The sequence below is a fragment of the Anomaloglossus baeobatrachus genome, chromosome 3 (assembly GCF_048569485.1).
Source record: "Anomaloglossus baeobatrachus isolate aAnoBae1 chromosome 3, aAnoBae1.hap1, whole genome shotgun sequence".
NCBI lineage: Eukaryota > Metazoa > Chordata > Amphibia > Anura > Aromobatidae > Anomaloglossus > Anomaloglossus baeobatrachus.
Genome location: NC_134355.1, coordinates 222,434,296 through 222,453,182, shown reverse-complemented (window position 1 = coordinate 222,453,182; position 18,887 = coordinate 222,434,296). Strand labels below are relative to the sequence as shown.

The window sequence follows — 18,887 nt, the reverse complement described above, 5'->3', positions numbered from 1 at the left end:
GCCCCCAGGGGTTCAAAGTGCACATTAAACATCTAGAAAAATTATTTGAGGGCTCTAGTTTCCAAAATGGGGTCACTTATGGGGGAGCTCCATTGTTTAGGCACCTCAGGGAGTCTTCAAACCCGACATGGCGTCCGCTAATGAGTGCAGCTAATTTTGCACTCAAAAATTCAAATGGCGCTCCTTGCCTTCCGAGTACTGCCGTGTGCCCAAACATTTGATTTCCACCACATATGAGGTATCTGCGTACTCAGGAGAAAATGCACGATACATTTTATGATGCATTTTTCCTGATACCCTTGTGAAAATACTAATTTTTATGGCTAAAGTAACATTTTTGTGTTAAAAAAGTAAAATTTTCATTTTTTCTTCTACATTGCTGTGGTTGTTGTGAAGCTCCTAAAGGGTTAATAAACCTCTTGGATGTGGTTATGAGCAGAGTGAGGGGTGCAGATTTTAGAATGGGGTCACTTTTGGGTATTTTCTGTCGCCTAGGTTTCTCACATCACTCCAAATGTGATGTGGTACCTAAAAAAATTTTTTTTGTAAATTTTGTTGGAAAAATGAGAAATTGCTGATGAACTTTGAACCCTTCTAACTTCCTAACGGATTTTTTTTTTTTTTCAAAAATTGCGCTGTGTAAAGCAGACAAGTCGGAAATGTTATTTAGTAACTATTTTGTGTGACATATCTCTCAGATAGATTTATGGGCATAAAATTTCAAATTTTGAAAATTGCGAAATTTTCAAAATTTTCGCCAAAGTTCCGAAATTTTCACAAATAAACGCAAAACATATCGGTCTAAATTTACCACTGACATGAAGTACAATATGTCACGAAAAAACAATGTCAGAATCGCCAGGATCCGTTGAAGTGTTCCAGAGTTATAACCTGTCAAAGTGATGGTCAAAATTGCAAAAAATGGCCGGGTCTTTAAGGTGAAAACAGGCTGGGGGCTGAATGGGTTAATGTCCCTCTAAATCCAACCTTAGCTGTCTCCTCGGGCAGGTCCTCGTATCCCCTCTCCATATGTAGAGGTTTAAAAGCTTTAGCTCACAGCATGAGATTGGTTGAGGTGTGGAGGATACTCCACCCTGAGGATAAGGACTTCACTTTCTTTTCCCAGGTACATCAGACCTAAAGTAGAATAGATTATTTTTTTATTTCTTATTCTCGGCTAGATTTCCAGGTTGAGGCGGAGATTGGATCTATCCTGTGGTCTGGCCACGCGCCAGTATACCTGAGCTTGAATTTTGGGTCCCAGGGAAGGCAGGGCCTCACCTGGCGTTTGAATGAAAACCTGTTGCTAGACCCCTTGTGTCAGGCAGAGGTATCTCAAGCTATACAAAATTTCGTGCTGGACCATGGGGGAGACCCTTCTTCGCAATCAATAAAATGGGAGGCATTGAAATGTGTGGTGAGGGGAATCTTTATCTCTCATGGCTCACAACTCAAAAGGGAGAGAGCTGGAGAGATAAAGGACTTGTTGTCCATAGCAAATTTAGAAAAAAAACACAAACAAGGTCTATCGCCCTTGATTTTCAGTCAGCTCTCCACAGCACGTCAAAAACTGTTGAGCATTTTAGATCAGAAGTCAAGAGCATGGCGAGATAGAATGAGAAGTAGGTTTTACCACATGGGAGATAGAAGTGGCAAATTACTAGCAAGAGGCCTCCACCCAAAAACAGCGACCACCTACATCCCTTGTGTCAGCAGTACGGGAGGTCCTAAGGTCCATAGGACAAAAGATATTGTATTTAGCTTTACTTCTTACTACAAAGCTTTGGACAATATAAAAGGACATTATGCTGATCTGCCGACAGACATGCTAAAAAAGAAAATTGAGGACTACTCCCGACTACATAGACTTCCGTCACTGCCGGCAGAAGTATGGTCTGACTTGGAAAGGGAATTTACCTTGGAGGAGGTGGCCACAGTTATAAAGGAAGCCAAAAAGGGAATGAGTCCTGGCCCAGATGGTTTTACTGCGGGCTATTATAAGGAATTCTCGGAGATGCTGAGCCCATTATTCCTTACTATGTGTAATTTTGTGTCCTCCTGGGGTAGGCTTCCACAACAGGCTCTCAGAGCTCATATTACTGTAATCTATAACCCTGGGAAAGACCCTCTTCTCTGCAGTAACTATCGTCCGATTTCCCTCATAAACACAGATATTAAGTTCTATGCAAAACTAACAGCTAATAGGTTGAAACCCATCCTTCCAGCACTGATCAGTAACGATCAGGTGGGCTTCGTCTCGGGTAGAGAGGCGAGAGATATTATAAAGACTGTCTCTCTGATGGATTGGGCTCGGAGGAGGGGGAATCCTATGTGCGCCCTGTCGATACACGCGGAAAAGGCCTTCGACAGGGTGCATTGGGAGTTTATGTTCCTGGCACTTAAAAGTATTGGACTAGGGGAGAACATGTTAAATAGAATCACAGCATTATATGCCACACCAACTGCGCAGGTTAAAATAAATGGTTCCTTGTCTCGGCCTTTTTGCATTAGTAATGGGATAAGGCAGGGTTGTACACTCTCGCCACTGTTATATGTGTTGACCATGGAGTTCCTCGCTGAGGCGATCAGATCTAACCAGTCTATCAGAGGACTGTCTGTTAGGGGTGTGGAGCATAAGTTAGCTCTTTTTGCTGATGACCTGCTCCTTTACATCACGTCCCCGGTCACCACCATACCAAATCTGATATTGGAGTTTTCTGGCTTTGGTCGCCTCAGCAATTTCAAGGTGAATTCACATAAATCTGAAATCCTTAATGTAACTATGCCGCCCCAATTGGTGTCCCAACTCCGTAGCTCATTACCATACAAATGGGCCTCGGAATCTCTTACCTGTCTGGGTATTAAAATATCTAAGGACCTGGATAGTCTTCCGTATCTGAACAAGGCGATCCATTCAATTGAACAGGATATATCAAAATGAACAAGCTGAACCTTTCCTGGTTTGGCAGGATCAATGTTGTCAAGATGGACCTTTTGCCCCATCTTTTATACTTTTTTCAGCCTCATCTAATTTGCCTTCCAGCCTCCTTCTTCCAGACTTAAGACTCTGATAAATAAATTCATCTGGGCTAACAAAAGATTCCGCACCTCCTATCAAATTTTGCGTAGAACTAGACTAAATGGAGGGGCAGGTTTACCTGACTTTCGGCTCTACAGTTTTGCAGCCTTGGGAACCTGTATTTTGGATCTCTTCCATAACAGAGGAGATAAGTGTTGGGTGAATATCGAGTATAACAAGACAGACAATGGCCCATTGGCTGAGATTTGGTTGCCAGAAAGCATTCCTAATTCATTGCGAAAGACATCGTTTCTGGTACAGAATTTGTCTAGGTGGGTCAGGAGAAATTTGGAAGCGATTAAGCTAACCACTATCCCTGGTCTGCTCACTCCACTTTGCGGAAACCCGGGGTTTCCAGCAGATGCATCTGGCCAATCCATATTGCACAAGAAGAAACAAGAACATCCCATGGTCAAAGACTACATAGACAACTCAGAGGTTAAATCTCTATCATCTATTTTCCCAGAAGCACTGGTTCCTGCGGGGGCTTGGTTTTTATACGAGCAGGTGAAAAGCTATATTAGGACTTTAACCCCAAGAGACAATATTTTTAGACCTCCTACTGCTTTTGAACAGCTTTGCTTGGATAGGTACCCTCATGCCCATCCATTCTCATTGCTGTACAACCTGTTTCTGGACACGGTGACTACTAGAGGTTCACAACTTTGTGCTTCACCAAATGGGAGGAGGATCTGGGGAGACGCCTTTCTGAGGGTGACCGTGCTAAGATTCTACTGTTCACTAAGCACTCTTCTATGTGTGCTCTGACGCAGGAGAGAAGCTACAAGATCGTGATACGGTGGTATAGATGCCCAACGACAAAGCTATGTTCCCTGGTTCATCGGACACATGTTGGAGAAGTCTGAGAGAAAGAGGCTCGTATATACATATCTGGTGGCAATGCCCCTCTATTAGGGCATTCTGTAGAGATGTACTCGTTCTATTTAACAATGTTTCTGGAATGGGGATTCGGCCTACCCCTGAGCTTGCCCTTTTGTATCTAAGTGAGCTCACCATTGCTAAATACAAGAAGAGCATCCTTAGGCATTTTCTGGCAGCCGCCAGGAGGCTGATCCCCAGATGGTGGAAACAGGTAGTGACACCTTCTAAATCTGATCTGGTTTCAGAACTTAATGAAATTTTTAGGATGGAGAAACTTATAGGACAGGCAACAGACACTTCAGAAAGGGTGCTGAAGGTGTGGACCCCCTGGATTATGTACAGAGAATCTGTGGAATTTGGACTGTGGATTGCAAGTTAGTGAACCATGTCTAGTATGGGGTGACAGAGAATTGAGGCTTGAACCTCTGATGCAGGGCTCTGTTTTCTTTTTCCCTTTTTCCTCTTACTTAAGGTTTCTATTCTATTCTTATTCTTTTTCTTCTTTTCGCTATTCCTACTAGCTCTTCGATAATGCTTTAATTTGAAAATTGATCAATATCACTGTTTTTACTCATATATTGAGATCCATGTATAGTTTTACCTACTAGATGTGTCATTCTCGGTTTCCTTTTTCTTGGATCTCTATAACCTTCGTCAGACTGCATAATTTGACAACGTTAACAGCGACCCCTTATATCGGAAGGGGGTGGAGATATTTTATTGAAATTTGGCCAATATATTCTGGACCAAAACTGCAGAGATGTCACGAAATTTCAGCCCTCTATGGCTTTTGGAAAAAAATGTATTGCAATTTTAAAACGGAATAGTTACAATTGTACCTATTCAGCCAGACAAAGGTTAATAGTCTTATGTAATCACTTAAAAAATGTCTTCGAATGTTTTGTATTGACTACATTTTCTTTAATAAATCTTGATTTGAACAAAAATGGCCCTGGAGGTCATACGACCTCACCTCCACTATATCAGGTATTCCTGTAAATAATGGGAGAACAAAACACAGAAGAGCAAATAATCAAATTAGACAGGGATAAAATCCCTTTTCCTACAGGAGAGCTAGCACAGGGGAATCCCCATGCTCACAACACAATTGAAACGAAACTTCACCTGCAAGGAAACAGACACAAAACAAAACAAGGAAAAACAACACCCTAAGGTGTAAACCAGGAAGCAAGGCAAAAACTGAAAACGTATCAGGAGACGTCTTGCTCAAGGATACAGAGAAGAACAAAGCTCCAGGCCAAGAACAGAGACCAAGGAATACACAATTATAACCGGTGCCAGCCGCCCGGGCAAAAAAGGCTCTCCTATATAAACCAGACTTGTCTGCAATATGACTTCCCCAATCAACACCAACACCTGTGAGTCACAGGCTCAGATTCAACTACCATTCCTGGCCACCAGAAAGAGCTTCAACACAGCACCCACACAGATGACGTTCACAACAGGTAAGTATAGCATGCTTGCTTTATTCTTAATTTCTTTATTTTTCTTTTTTTTTCCATTATCCGGAGTTGACAGATCCAGATCATTACCTAGAGTTCCTTGAGAACTCTGTGTCCGGGCTTGGCACTTTTACAGTTTATGGTCCGCCCATCACTAGACATAACGAATGGCATCATTTAAAACTAAATCTGGCCTAAAAAAATACAAACAAGCCCTCTTTTGGCTAGGTCGACAAAAAAAAAATGTTCTAGTTCTTGGAATATGGTGAGGAAATAACAAAATCTTAGAAACCAAAACTCCCCAGGTCCTTAAATAGTTTTGAAGGTAAAGGAAAAAAATTCTTCAAACAAGCTATACATATTACATATATTATCTTAGCATAATGTCAGCTATACCTTTCCCTTTGACCAAACTTTCCAATCTAAGAGCAGGTGTTCCAGTAATCCAACATCTTGAATTACAGCCGTTGTTTCAGAATTAGGGCAAATATTTTCATCTTCACTTAGTAACAAATCACCAGTGCATCCTTTCAGAATAGTCTACAATATAAACAGAGTAAACATGGAAAATTACTATACACAATTTGCAAAAGTAGTAGAAAATGAAAACATTTTACTTGATAAACTAGAAAATTGTTCAGATCATTATAGTTGAAACTTAAGGCTGTGTGTGCACGGAACGTTTTTTGCGGCTTGTTTCGGGTGCGTTTTTGGTCTAAAAAGTGCATGACTTTGCTTTCCAGCAAAGTCTATGAGTTTTCATTTTTGCTGTCCGCACAGTGCAGTTTTGTTTTAGGTGAGTTTTTGTTGTGACCACAAAGATGCGACATGTCAATTATTTCTGCGATTTTGCCGTTTTGCCATGCAATGCATTGGGAAAACTCCGCAACAAAAACACGCAAAAACACTTTTTTTGTGTTTTTTTACCACGGGTGCGTTTGTGCGTTTTTTAGCAGCCAAAAACACACAAAAACGCTGCATCTTTGAGGTCGCACAAAAACGCAGCATGCACATGTACTGCCCCCGTAGCAGCAGCCGAGCCGCTCGGATCCGGAGCCGCGGTGGCTCGAGGGATCTCCAGACCCGGGGGGTCCGCGCGGACACTCGAATTAAAAAGGAGTGGGAGAGTATATACACGGGATTTTGGAAACGTTGTGACACCACCCACGGTGCGTGGTAAGTTAGGCTACCACCGCTGCTGTTGGGGACGCCCGGTGGCGGTGGTATGGCAGCAAGGTGTTTTAACCCCTCCGTGGGTAGGGGTTTTTTGCCCTGGGATGTAGGGGTGCCGTTGGGGTTAGGAGAAGGGTTTTTCAGTGTACTCACTCAGTCCAGAAATAACCACACCGACAGCTTGTAAACCAGAGTTCTAAGCACCACTACAGCTGGGAGAGAGCATGCTTAGGTCCGTGACCTTGGTGTTGCAGTTAGTCTGTGACCCTTTCCTTGGCACCTGTAATTTCTTCTTTGGACCCTCAAGTCTGAAACTTTTCGGATCCCGCTCACCCATATGGCTAACGGAGTGAGCTTGCTCTCAAGGTTCACGCATAGGATTTCTTTGGACTGTATTGGGAACGTCCTATCCCATCGGTGCGCTAGTATCCCCATTTTGGAGCGGGTTAGGGATGACACTTGAAGTCTTCACCCCAGTCGGGTAAATTACCAGGACGCATGAAGCTACTTCCCGGCCTAGTGTCCACGTACCCCGTCGAACCCTGGCCCCTGCCCGGTGATAGCTCAAGGCCGCCGGCCGCCCTCCTCGGCAGTCCGTGCCCCCTGACACTATCCCCTGCGACCGGGGTTCCAGCTCCTACCAGGCCCAGACAAACGTCTCCTCACGAGAGTCACTTCCTTCTACTTCCACTACCACTTAACTTCTCTCACTTTCTCACTCTCCCCTACCAACCCCCCATGTGGGTGGCCCTATTCCCTTCAGGCCCCCCAATGGTGCGTCTGCTGGGTACAGTGCAAAGTGTTCCTAGGGTTTTGATTGGCTCAGCTGTTGGCAACACCAAAAGACCAGGACCCGTAGCCAAGGAGGGTGGATACTGCGCTGAAGGGCGGATTGCACAATACCCTGTGACGACCTGATAGGCTATGTGTGTGTGACGCCCTGGCCTAAGAGTCGCAAACACGATAGATAAAAGTAGTAGGAACCTGATTTTGGCAGAGCAACTAATATACATAAGGACCTCCTGACTCTCCTGCTACAGGTGATGTCTGGGGACAGAAGTATCTGAATTTAATTTGGTTGATCCTTTTGTTCTGTGGGAAATAAGAATCATCTGGCAGTCTCCATCTCATAGAGAGTCCTAGAAACCTCGTCCGTGCTGAGCAATTTTAGGTATGAGAGATTAAAGCGGGCTTTACACGCTACGATATATCTAACAAGATGTCGGCGGGGTCACGTCGTAAGTGATGCACATCCGGCATCGTTAGTGATATCGTAGCGTGTGATAGCTACGAACGAGCAGAAATACTCACCTTCTTGTTCATCGTTGACACGTCGCTCATTTTCTAAAAATCGAATGTCCTGTTGTTCATTGTTCCCGAGGCAGCACACGTCGATCCGTGTCACACTCCGGGAAGGATGAACTGCAGCTTACATGCGGCCGCTGGCAATGCGGAAGGAAGGAGGTGGGCGGGATGTTTATGTCCCGCTCATCTCCGCCCCTCCGCTTCTATTGGCCGGCCGCTGTGTGACGTTGTTGTGATGCTGAACGTCCCTCCCTCTTCAGGAAGTGGATGTTCGCCGCCCACAGCGAGGTTGTTTGGAAGGTAAGTACGTGTGACGGGGGGTTACAGCATTGTGAGACACGGGCAAGAAATTGCCCGTGCCGCACAAACGATGGGGGCGGATGCGATCGCAAATGCGATTGCACGATTAATTATAACGTGTAAAGCAGCCTTTAGGATAGAGCTGCTGGCAGATTAATTGACCAACTTAAATGCCACTATGACCACCTTTATTGCTATATTAGGGGCTTTTCTTCTACAGAGCCATCCTCTCACAGCACTGTATAATACATCCTGCATGTGTTTTCTGTGGCACCCTGGATCCACAGCTGTCTAATGAATGCTTAGCATGTACTCATAAGGCTGGGATTACAGAAAACTTGCCAGAAAGGTAAATCCCTCGATCACTGTGGTCATAGATGACCAAACATTGATCAAAGGAAACTTTTCTCCTTTTGATTGAGTCACAATGATAATATTTGGGAATTAAATGGTACTGAGGAAGGAGATCACACCCCAGAGCTGTCTGTACACTAAAGGCTGAAATAGACAGGCTCATGTGCGGATCGACTGTATAGAAAGCAATCAGCGCTCGTTTACCACCCTATTTAAGTAGGCTTATGAAAATTGATGGGATCAGGACAATCAATACAATTGTGTTAACCTGCATTATTTTGTTAGTAGCACATTTCTTCTTGTAAACTATTATATTTATACTGGAATAAACAATACAACCATATGATAACTTGTTTGCTGGCATATTCTGTAATTGGCTCATTTAAATGGACTACTTTGCTCAGGGCAGGGGTGGGGAACCTCCGGTCCGCATGCGGCCCACCATGGCCTTTTATGCGGCCCCCGGGCAGATTCCCGGGGGTGGCAGTGCTCCGACCGGCGCCACAGTCTTACCATCTGCCGGCCCTTTAAATGTCCACATGTGCTGTTTGCGCGCCCCAATAAGCTCTCTCGCTGGCAAGTGCCAATGTGCTAAGGACTTACTTTGTGCGCAGGGTTACTGCTCTGCGCTTTCGTCCCACAGCAGCTTCACCGCTTACAGAATTGTGTGCCCGCTCTCCAATGCTTTGTGCCGCCCACTTTCCGGCGCTGTATGCCACCCACTCTTCATTGCTCTATGCACGCTCTCCGCCCCTTCTCCGGTGCGGCGTGCTCCCTCCAGTGCTGTGTGCAACTCCCAGTGCTGTGTGCAGCCTCTCCAGTGATATCTATAACTCCCAGTGTTGTTTTCCCTTCAATGCTGTGTACCACCCACAATGCTGTGTACCCCCTAGTGAGGTCTGTGCTCTGCAAGTGCTGTTCGTGCCCCCCAGTCTCCTCCTAGTGATGTCTGTGCCCTCCCAGTACTATTTGTGCCCCCTAGTGATGTATGTGCCCCCCTAGTGATATCTGTGCCCATCTAGTGATGTCTAAGCCCATCTACAGTCATGGCCATAAGTTTTGAGAATGCTACAAATATTAATTTTTACAAAGTCTACTGCTTAAGTTTTTCTAATGGCAATTTGCATATTCTCCAGAATGTCATAAAGAGTGATCAGCTTAACAGCAATTACTTGCAAAGTCAATATTGGCTAAGAAAATGAACTTTAACCCCCAAAACACATTTCAACAGCATTGCATTCCTGCCTTAAAAGGTGCAGCTAACATTGTTTTAGTGATTGTTCCATTAACACAGGTGTGGGTGTTGATGAGGACAGGGCTGGCGATCAGTCATGATTAAGTAAGAATTACACCACTGGACACTTTAAAAGGAGGCTGGTGCTTGGTATCATTGTTTCTCTTCAGTTAACCATGGTTATCTCTAAAGAAACACGTGCAGCCATCATTGCTCTGCACAAAAATGGCATAACAGGGAAGAGTATCGCAGCTACAAAGATTGCACCTCAGTCAACAATCTATCGCATCATCAAAAACTTCAAGGAGAGAGCTTCCATTGTTGCCAAAAAGGCTCCAGGGCGCCCAAGAAGGACCAGCAAATGCCAGGACCGTATCTTAAAAACTGTTTCAGCTGCGGGATCGGACTACCAGCAGTGCCGAGCTAGCTCAGCAATGGCAGCAGGCTGGTGTGAGTGCTTCTGTATGCACTGTGAGGCGGAGACTCTTTGAGCAAGGCCTGGTTTCAAGGAGGGCAGCAAAGAAGCCACTTCTCTCCAGAAAAAACATCAGGGACCGACTGATATTCTGCGAAGGGTACAGGGAGTGGACTGCTGAGGACTGGGGTAAAGTCATTTACTCAGATGATATTAAGGAATAACGTTTGGAACTCCATTCTATGTCTGAACTGGGTGCAAAAAACCTAAAAAACATCACTATGGGGAGATAAGGTATGCACACCAGTGACTATGGAAGGGGAATACATGGAATAGCAGAAACTGCTGTGTGAATACTGACATGAAAAATTCAATAGCTATTTGTAAGAATGAAATGTGAAAAATGGAACCTGCATTACTGCCATGAATATATGAATAAAGAGAAATTTAGCTACTGAATTGATCAATGCAGAAGAGCCCCAACACTACGCCAAAGTATTTCTCTACGTTGGGGTCCCTAGCTTGTGTGTGTCCTCTCATGCAGTTAAAAAACTTACCGTGTATGGGACGCTGAGACCCAGGCTATATATGCGTATATGCTATATATGCGCATTATACGCATATATAGCCTGGGTCTCAGCGTCCCATACACGGTAAGTTTTTTAACTGCATGAGAGGACACACACAAGCTAGGGACCCCAACGTAGAGAAATACTTTGGCGTAGTGTTGGGGCTCTTCTGCATTGATCAATTCAGTAGCTAAATTTCTCTTTATTCATATATTCATGGCAGTAATGCAGGTTCCATTTTTCACATTTCATTCTTACAAATAGCTATTGAATTTTTCATGTCAGTATTCACACAGCAGTTTCTGCTATTCCATGTATTCCCCTTCCATAGTCACTGGTGTGCATACCTTATCTCCCCATATTTACTCAGATGAATCCCCTTTTCGATTGTTTGGGGCATCTGTAAAACAGCTTATTATGAGAAAAAGAGGTGAGCGCTACCACCAGTCTTGTCTCATGCCAACTATTAAGCATCCTGAAACGATTCATGTGTGGGGTTGCTTCGCAGCCAAGGGAATCGGCTCCCTCACAGTCTTGCCTAAAAACACAGCCATGAATAAAGAATGGTACCAGAATGTCAACTTCTCCTAACTGTCAAAGAGCAGTTTGGCGCCCAACAATGCCTTTTCTAGCATGATGGAGCACCTTGCCATAAAGCAAAGGTGATCACTAAATGGCTCATGGAACAAAACAGAGATTTTCGGTCCATGGCCTGGAAACTCCCCAGATCTTAATCCCATTGAGAACTTGTGGGCAATCATCAAGAGAAGGGTGGACAAACAAAAACCAACAAATTCTGGCAAAATGCAAGCATTGATTATGCAAGAATGGACAGCTATCAGTCAGGATTTGGTCCAGAAGTTAATTGAGAGCATGCCAGGGAGAATTGCAGAGGTCCTGAAGAAGAAGGGTCAACACTGCAAATATTGACTTGCTGCATTAACTCATTCTGTCAATATAACCTTTTGGAACTCATAATATGATTGCAATTATATTTCTGTTTGTGATGTAAACATCAGACAAACACAATTAAAAACAAGAGGGCAACAGATCATGTGAAAAAATAATTTTGGTGTCATTCTCAAAACTTTAGGCCATGACTGTAAGTAATGTCTGTTTCCACCTAGTGATGTCTGTGTCCACCTAGTGATGTCCGTGTCCCCCTAGTGCTCTTTGTGCCGCCCTAGTGCTCTTTGTGCCGCCCTAGTGATGTTTGTGCCCAACAGCAATGCTTATGTCTCCTAGTGACCTAGTAATGTCTGTTCCCCAGCCCCTCTTGTCATGTACATGCCCCAGCCCCTCCTGTCATGTATATGCCCCAGCCCCTCCTGTTATGTGTATGCCCCCTGTGTCTCCTGTGATATGTATGCCACAACACCTCCTGTGATATATACATCACATTGGAGATGCTAGGGGCATATACATCACAGGAGAGGATTGAGCATATACATCACATTGGAGACGCTGTGGGCATATACATCACACGCAGGGGCATATACATCACATTGAAGATCCTGGGGCCATACATATCACAGGAGAGGCTGTGGTATATACATCACAGGAATGGCTGTGGGCATATATATCACAGGAGGGGCTGGGGGCATATATATCACAGGAAGGGCTGGGGAAAATATACATCACAGGAGAAGCTGGGGAATATACATCACAGGAGTGGCTGGGGACAAACATCCCAGAAGTGGCTGGGGGCATATATCTCACAGGAGGGGCTGGGAGAATATACCTCACAGGAGGGGCTGGGTGCATATATAAAAAAGGAGGGTCCGGAGGCATATATATCACAGGAGGGGCTGAGTGCATATATATGTGCCCAGGCCCTCGTGTGGTGTATGTGACCCCAGTGTCTCCTGTAATGTAGGTGTCTCCTGTGATGTATATTCTGCAGTCCCAGCATCTCCTATGTGATTTATATGCCAACAGCCCCTTCAGTCATGTATGTGTCTCCTGTGATTTGTATACACCAGTTCTTGTGTCTGGTATGTGATGTATATGGTCTACCAATATTATTATCACAAAGAGTTGACTGCAATCCAGACCGAGACAAACCTGGAAAAGCAGTTGTGAGAAGCAACATAAGTATCGCTGAATATCACAGTCGCACCAAACAGACGCAGCTCCAGCCACCACAGTAGGGGTGAGTCAATTGTTTGACCAAATATAGCCGCTACATTTTCACATTGATAATTTTGTGCGGCCCCCGAAGGTTGGCAGAAATTTCCAAATGGCCCCCGGCAGAAAAAAAAGGTTCCCCACCCCTAGGTTAGGGCATACTAAATGCAACAGTCCCCTGCTCTCCTACTAACCCATCATTCTCAGTACAAGAATTTCTTTCATTCTCTACTCCTCCAATTAGCTGCATTTACTGTTCAAGTCAAAGTTGTAATGATGACTCAAGTAAAATATATCTTTGTACCGTGTTAGCCAGTAGAGATAAAAAAAATTGTTTAAAAGAACAGAGAGTCCTCAGTGGTTGATACCTTTTAATGGCTAACTGAAAAGATGGTAATAATTGCAAGCTTTCGAGACTACTCAGGTCTCTTCATCAGGCATGGTATAACACAAAATCTGAAGAGTCACGTATTTATACACAACAGGACTTAGAATAGTGCAGTAAAAAAAAAAAAAAAAAAAAAAAGAACAAGTTATATGAAACAGAACTATCTCTATGGCAGGGGGACAAGCTGTTCTAGCCATAAATACTGCTGCAGTTCAGTGTGAAAGTTTTATTGTCCTTTGATAAGGGTCTGGTCCAGGGCTGTGACACGCTCGGATGGTCAGAGGAGCACATCTTTTAACTGATGTAAAAAGACATGAATCCATGAGACACATTCATTCCTTCTCTGAATGTGTCAAAGGTCATCATAAGTTTGTACTCCCATAGTCTCCTGTCTCAAAGCCCTGGACAAAGCCCTGGACCAGCCCTGGACCAGACCCTTATCAAAGGACAATAAAACTTTCACACTGAACTGCAGCAGTATTTATGGCTAGAACAGCTTGTCCCCCTGCCATAGAGATAGTTCTGTTTCATATAACTTGTTCTTTTTTTTTTTTTTTTTTTTTTTTACTGCACTATTCTAAGTCCTGTTGTGTATAAATACGTGACTCTTCAGATTTTGTGTTATACCATGCCTGATGAAGAGACCTGAGTAGTCTCGAAAGCTTGCAATTATTACCATCTTTTCAGTTAGCCATTAAAAGGTATCAACCACTGAGGACTCTCTGTTCTTTTAAACAATTTTTTTTAATGATGACTCAGTCATAATAAAAGCAATAACACTTAAATTATACACTTTCAGCTTAATTGCTATCAAAATCCAAATTATGTCATGTTTGGGCAAAATGGGCAGATGAGGCCTTCCTTTTGTATGTAATCTCATCTGTCTCCCTACACAACATCCAGCAGTAGTCGCCCATCATTGCAGGATTCCAGCGTCCTTAGTAGCGTTTCTCCATGGTTAGAATGTCCTGGTGAAAACGCTCACCTTGTTCGTCACTAAAAGAACCCACGTTTTCTGGAAAAAGTCAAGGTGCAAATGTAAAAAATGAATTTTTAATGACATTCTACAGCCCATTTCTTTGTAATTTTGCAATAGCTCATTGACTATGGAAACAGTCATCATCTTTGTTGTTACTCAAGAAGCCATCAACAATTGCTTTGAAGGAGGACCAAGCAGATAACTCATGCTTCTTGAGTTTTGACTCGAAGGTTTCATCTTTTAGCAATTTCCTGAATTTAGTAAAACCACTCTGTAAACCTAAAAGCAGATCAACAACTTTTAAATCAAAGCAAATCTGAAATTCATGATCTCTATATTTCACAATTCACTTTTTGGTAGCTTTTGTTGTACACTTTCCACACACAAAGCAGAAGTTATCAGGATGGTTTACGCAACAACGACGACGTTGAGCACTTGCCATTTTGCTATTTCGCTGTAATTAAATAAGAAAAGAATTTTAAAAGGGTCTCACCAATGCTAAGAAACACACCAGAACTCTATGATTGCACATTTATATACCGTTCAGACATTTCACTCATTCCCAAGCTTTACATATCATTGCGCAATATCATTTCATTGATGAATTCCACGGAAGCCCGCTAAATGACATTACACAATATCAATCATATAGGACGCCTGCCCACTGGTGATTGTTTATAGTTTCTTACACTGGATGTTACACTAAAATGAATACTATCACATGCTTAGTCTGTGATTCAATAATTGCAAACAAAAAAAAACTAAAGAGGGATTGCGGTGACGAACCAAGTACACAAACATTTTTTTAAAAATCTGCAATATCTAAAAAATCTGAGGTGATACACCATTTATGACAGTATATTTGGAATCTGAAGGCAAAAATACATATTATCTGGTATATTAAAAACCAAATGCAATTTTGTTGTTGACCAGTGTTATTTTACACTATGTGATAAAATGAATAGTGTAATTCAAAAGTATAACTAATCCTACAAAAAACAAGCTCTCATAGCTATAAGGACAGAAAATTAAGAAAAGTTTTGGCTCTGGGAAGAAGTGGAGAAGAAAACAAAACTGGAAATTGGCCATGGCATGAAGGGGTTAACACCTTCCTATGTACATTGGGTGATATAAGTATTGAACATGTCACCAATTTACTAAGTAAATATATTTCTAAAGGAGATGTCGGTAACAACCCATTCGATCCACAAAGGCAAAGAAATCAAACCATACATCTACATGAACTTAGTGATATGTAATAATGAGAAAGAACACAGTGAAAAAGTATTGAACATAATTACTAAAATTTATTAAATACTTCATACAAAAGCATTTGTTGGTGATGACAACTTCAAGACATCTCCTATATGGAGAAACTAAACGCATGCATTGCTCAGGTGTGATTTTGGGCCATTCTTTCACACAAACACTCTTCAAATGCTGAAGTTTCTGTTGGCTCATTCTATGATCTCTGAGCTTTAGTTCTGTCCATATATTTTCTGTTATATTCAGGTAAGGCTATGTGCCAACAGCACTATGTACCTGTGGATATATCCACAAGTACGTCTGCAGGTTTCCTGCAGCAGCTCCCCAGAATCCACAGCTATCCATAGCAGCGGGATTCCAGCGAAATAGTTGCGGTAAACCTGTGGACATTCGTGCGACTTACCTGCAGAAATCCAGGCCTCTATCTCCACAGTGGGGGGAAGGGATTTCTGCAGGAATAATTGACATGCAGTTATGTGCGGCTGCAGGAGATCTGCAGCATATTCCACAGCCGCACATACCGCAGCATGGACACTGACACTCCCCATGTCCCATAGGATAACATGGGGAGTGTCTGTACTTGATAAAACCTGCGGATTTATCTAGAAAATCCAGATAAATCAGAAGGTTTCCGGGACAGAGTCCCATGGGCACATAGGCTGGGCCACTTTAGAAGCTTTATTTTCTTTCCCTGACACCATTTGAGAGTTTCCTTTGCTGTGTGTTTGGGATCATTGTCTTGCTGAAATGTCAACCCTCGTTGCATCATCCTCATCCTGGTAGATGGCAGATTTTTATCAAGAATGTATTGTTACATTTGTCTATTCATCCTTCCTTATATTACACAAACTTTGCCAGTGCCATAGGCTGAAAAACAGACCCACACCATAATGTAACCACCTCCATACTTATAGAGTTAGGGGAACAAGAGCAAGCTATATATAAAGTTAGGGGAACAATAGCAAGCTATATATAGAGTTAGGGAACAAGAGCAAGCTATATACACTGTGTCCACCCATATCCTGTCCACCGTCACTAACTTGAGAACGGCGGAAGCTATAGGCATATAAGTGGTGTCTAGGTATAGTAAAGTAGCTATGCGCTACACAATGAAACCACCTATAATGCCACCTGGTGGAAAACAACGGAGTTAGCATTTTTATCTCAAAAACGGAACGAGATAGACAAAAAAAGTGAATTACAAAGTTGTAGGGCAACATCAATTCAATATGAATCGACACCTTGCATACAGAAATGTTATGATTAGAACATATAAAACTCACGAGGCTGCGTACGTGAAACGATACCTCATGGAGACCTTCCTACAAGTCATTGGGTATGGTGGCTGCATGGAGTGGCCTCCACGCTCACCCGACCTGACCCCATTGGACTTCTTTCTGTGAGGTCACATCAAACAGCAGGTGTATGCGACCCATCCACTAACATTGCAGGACCTACGACGACGTATCACAGATGCTTGTGCAAACGTGTCACTTACCATAATGCACAATGTGCAGCAAGATACAGTATGCTGTCCAGATGTGCATTGCAGCTGACGGTGGCCACTTTGAGCATCAAAAGTTAAATGAGCGCCATATGCGTGACCAGCATTCAATGTTTTGGGGGTGTCATGGGTTTCATATAGCATTTCTGTATGCAAGGTGTTGATTCGTATTGAATTGATGATGACCTACAATTTTTTAATTCCCTTTTTTTGTCTATCTCATGAGATAAAAATGCTAACTCCTTTGTTTTCCACCAGGTGGCTCTATAGGTAATCATTGCTTAGCGCATGGCTACTTTACGATACCTAGACACCACTTCTATGCCTATAGCTGCCGCCGTTCTCAAGTTAATGGCGGTGAACAGGATATGGGTGGACACACTGTATAGAGTTAGGGAACAAGAGCGAGCTATATATAGAGTTAGGGGAACAAGAGCAAGCTATATATAAAGTTAGGGGAACAAAAGCAAGCTATATAGATTTAGGGAACAAGAGCAAGAGATATATATATATATATATATATATATATATGTTTTACATCCTTTTTTGGCCTTTACATATGGGCTATTCTTGAAGCGGTGTTAAGGATACCCTTGTCTGAAACGCATATGTGTGAGCTTGGATGTAACAACTATTGATCATTGTACCTCTTCTTTTTATATGGAGTAAAAGATTTTAAGAATGTTTTCAATAAATTTTGATATTTTCATGGATACTTTGATGTCAGATTTTTCTACTATTTTCTTGAAGCACAAATTTACTCCTCTGTGAAGACACAAGTTCCAAATTGCCAAGAAACCTACTTGGATGCAGCTTCCCGAGAAAAATAGTGGACAGCATCTAATAGTTGATGGGCATCTTTATTGGTGCCATACACTCCCTGACAGACGTTCTGTCACTTATCCATGTTATGTAAATAAAAGCTTATAACCTGACTTTAAATTCATCCATTGATTTTATAAATTACTCTTTTGAAAGCTGAAACCATCCCAAATTTGGTTTAGGTTATGAAAATAAAGTTGCTGCAAAGTGGAAATATTGATCATTTAATGAACACAGAAAGGTCAGATTTTGGCAAGACAAAAGTTTTGTCGCTCACAGAAAGTAATGTGAAATTCAAACAAATAATTAACTTCTAATACAAAGATATGTTGCATACCATTGGTGAATGAAGCTGTGGTGCTATTAGAGCCATATTTAATATTTTGTGTGACTTCCATGAGCTTGAAGGACTGCATCCATGTGGTTCAACAATGATTCATACAATTTATTGATGAAGTCATCAGGAATAGCAAAGCAGTCTTACAAGCCTGCCAGGGTTAATCTCGATTCTTTGGTTTTGTATTCCAAGCTTCCTCTCTTATCCTACCCCAAATATGCTCAATGATGTTCATGTCTGGTGACTGGGCTGGCCAGTCCTTGAGCACCTTGATCTTCTTTGCCAGGAGGAACTTTGTTGTAGAGATGGATGAATGAGATGGAGCACTAGCCTGCTGCAGAATTTGACCCCTTTTATGATTGGGAATGTAAGAGGTAGCTAATACTTCTTGATATTTTCGGCTATTGATATTACCTTTCACCTAGCAAATGTTTCACACACCCCCATACTGAATGTAACCCCAGACCATGATCTTTCCACCACCAAACGTAACTGTTTTCTGGATCCATATGGTTTCCAGTAGGTCTCCTGCAGTATTTGAGTGGCTGTGGTATAATTCAACTTAAGATTCATTAGAGAAATCCACCTTCTGCCACTTTTCCAGCGTCCATCTGTTTAGCAGGCTGTGGGACTTGGCAAATGCCACATGTTTTTTTAATTGCGTTTTGTTTAGTGCTGGCTTCTGGGCAC

At 42.7% G+C, this 18,887-nt stretch overlaps 1 protein-coding gene across 6 annotated transcripts in view; it reads right to left on the bottom strand.

The window, feature by feature from the left end:
* The window catches only part of LYST (lysosomal trafficking regulator), a 1,763,279-nt gene that overhangs the window by 1,154,281 nt on the left and 590,111 nt on the right, over positions 1–18,887 (bottom strand). For all 6 annotated transcript variants that reach the window (XR_012751618.1, XM_075339737.1, XM_075339736.1 and 3 more), the window contains exon 18: positions 5,821–5,964. Coding sequence is in view for 5 of the 6 variants with exons in the window: in XM_075339737.1 (XP_075195852.1) it covers positions 5,821–5,964 (144 nt within the window). In the remaining variant the exon portion in view is untranslated. The remainder of the gene's footprint in view (positions 1–5,820; positions 5,965–18,887) is intronic.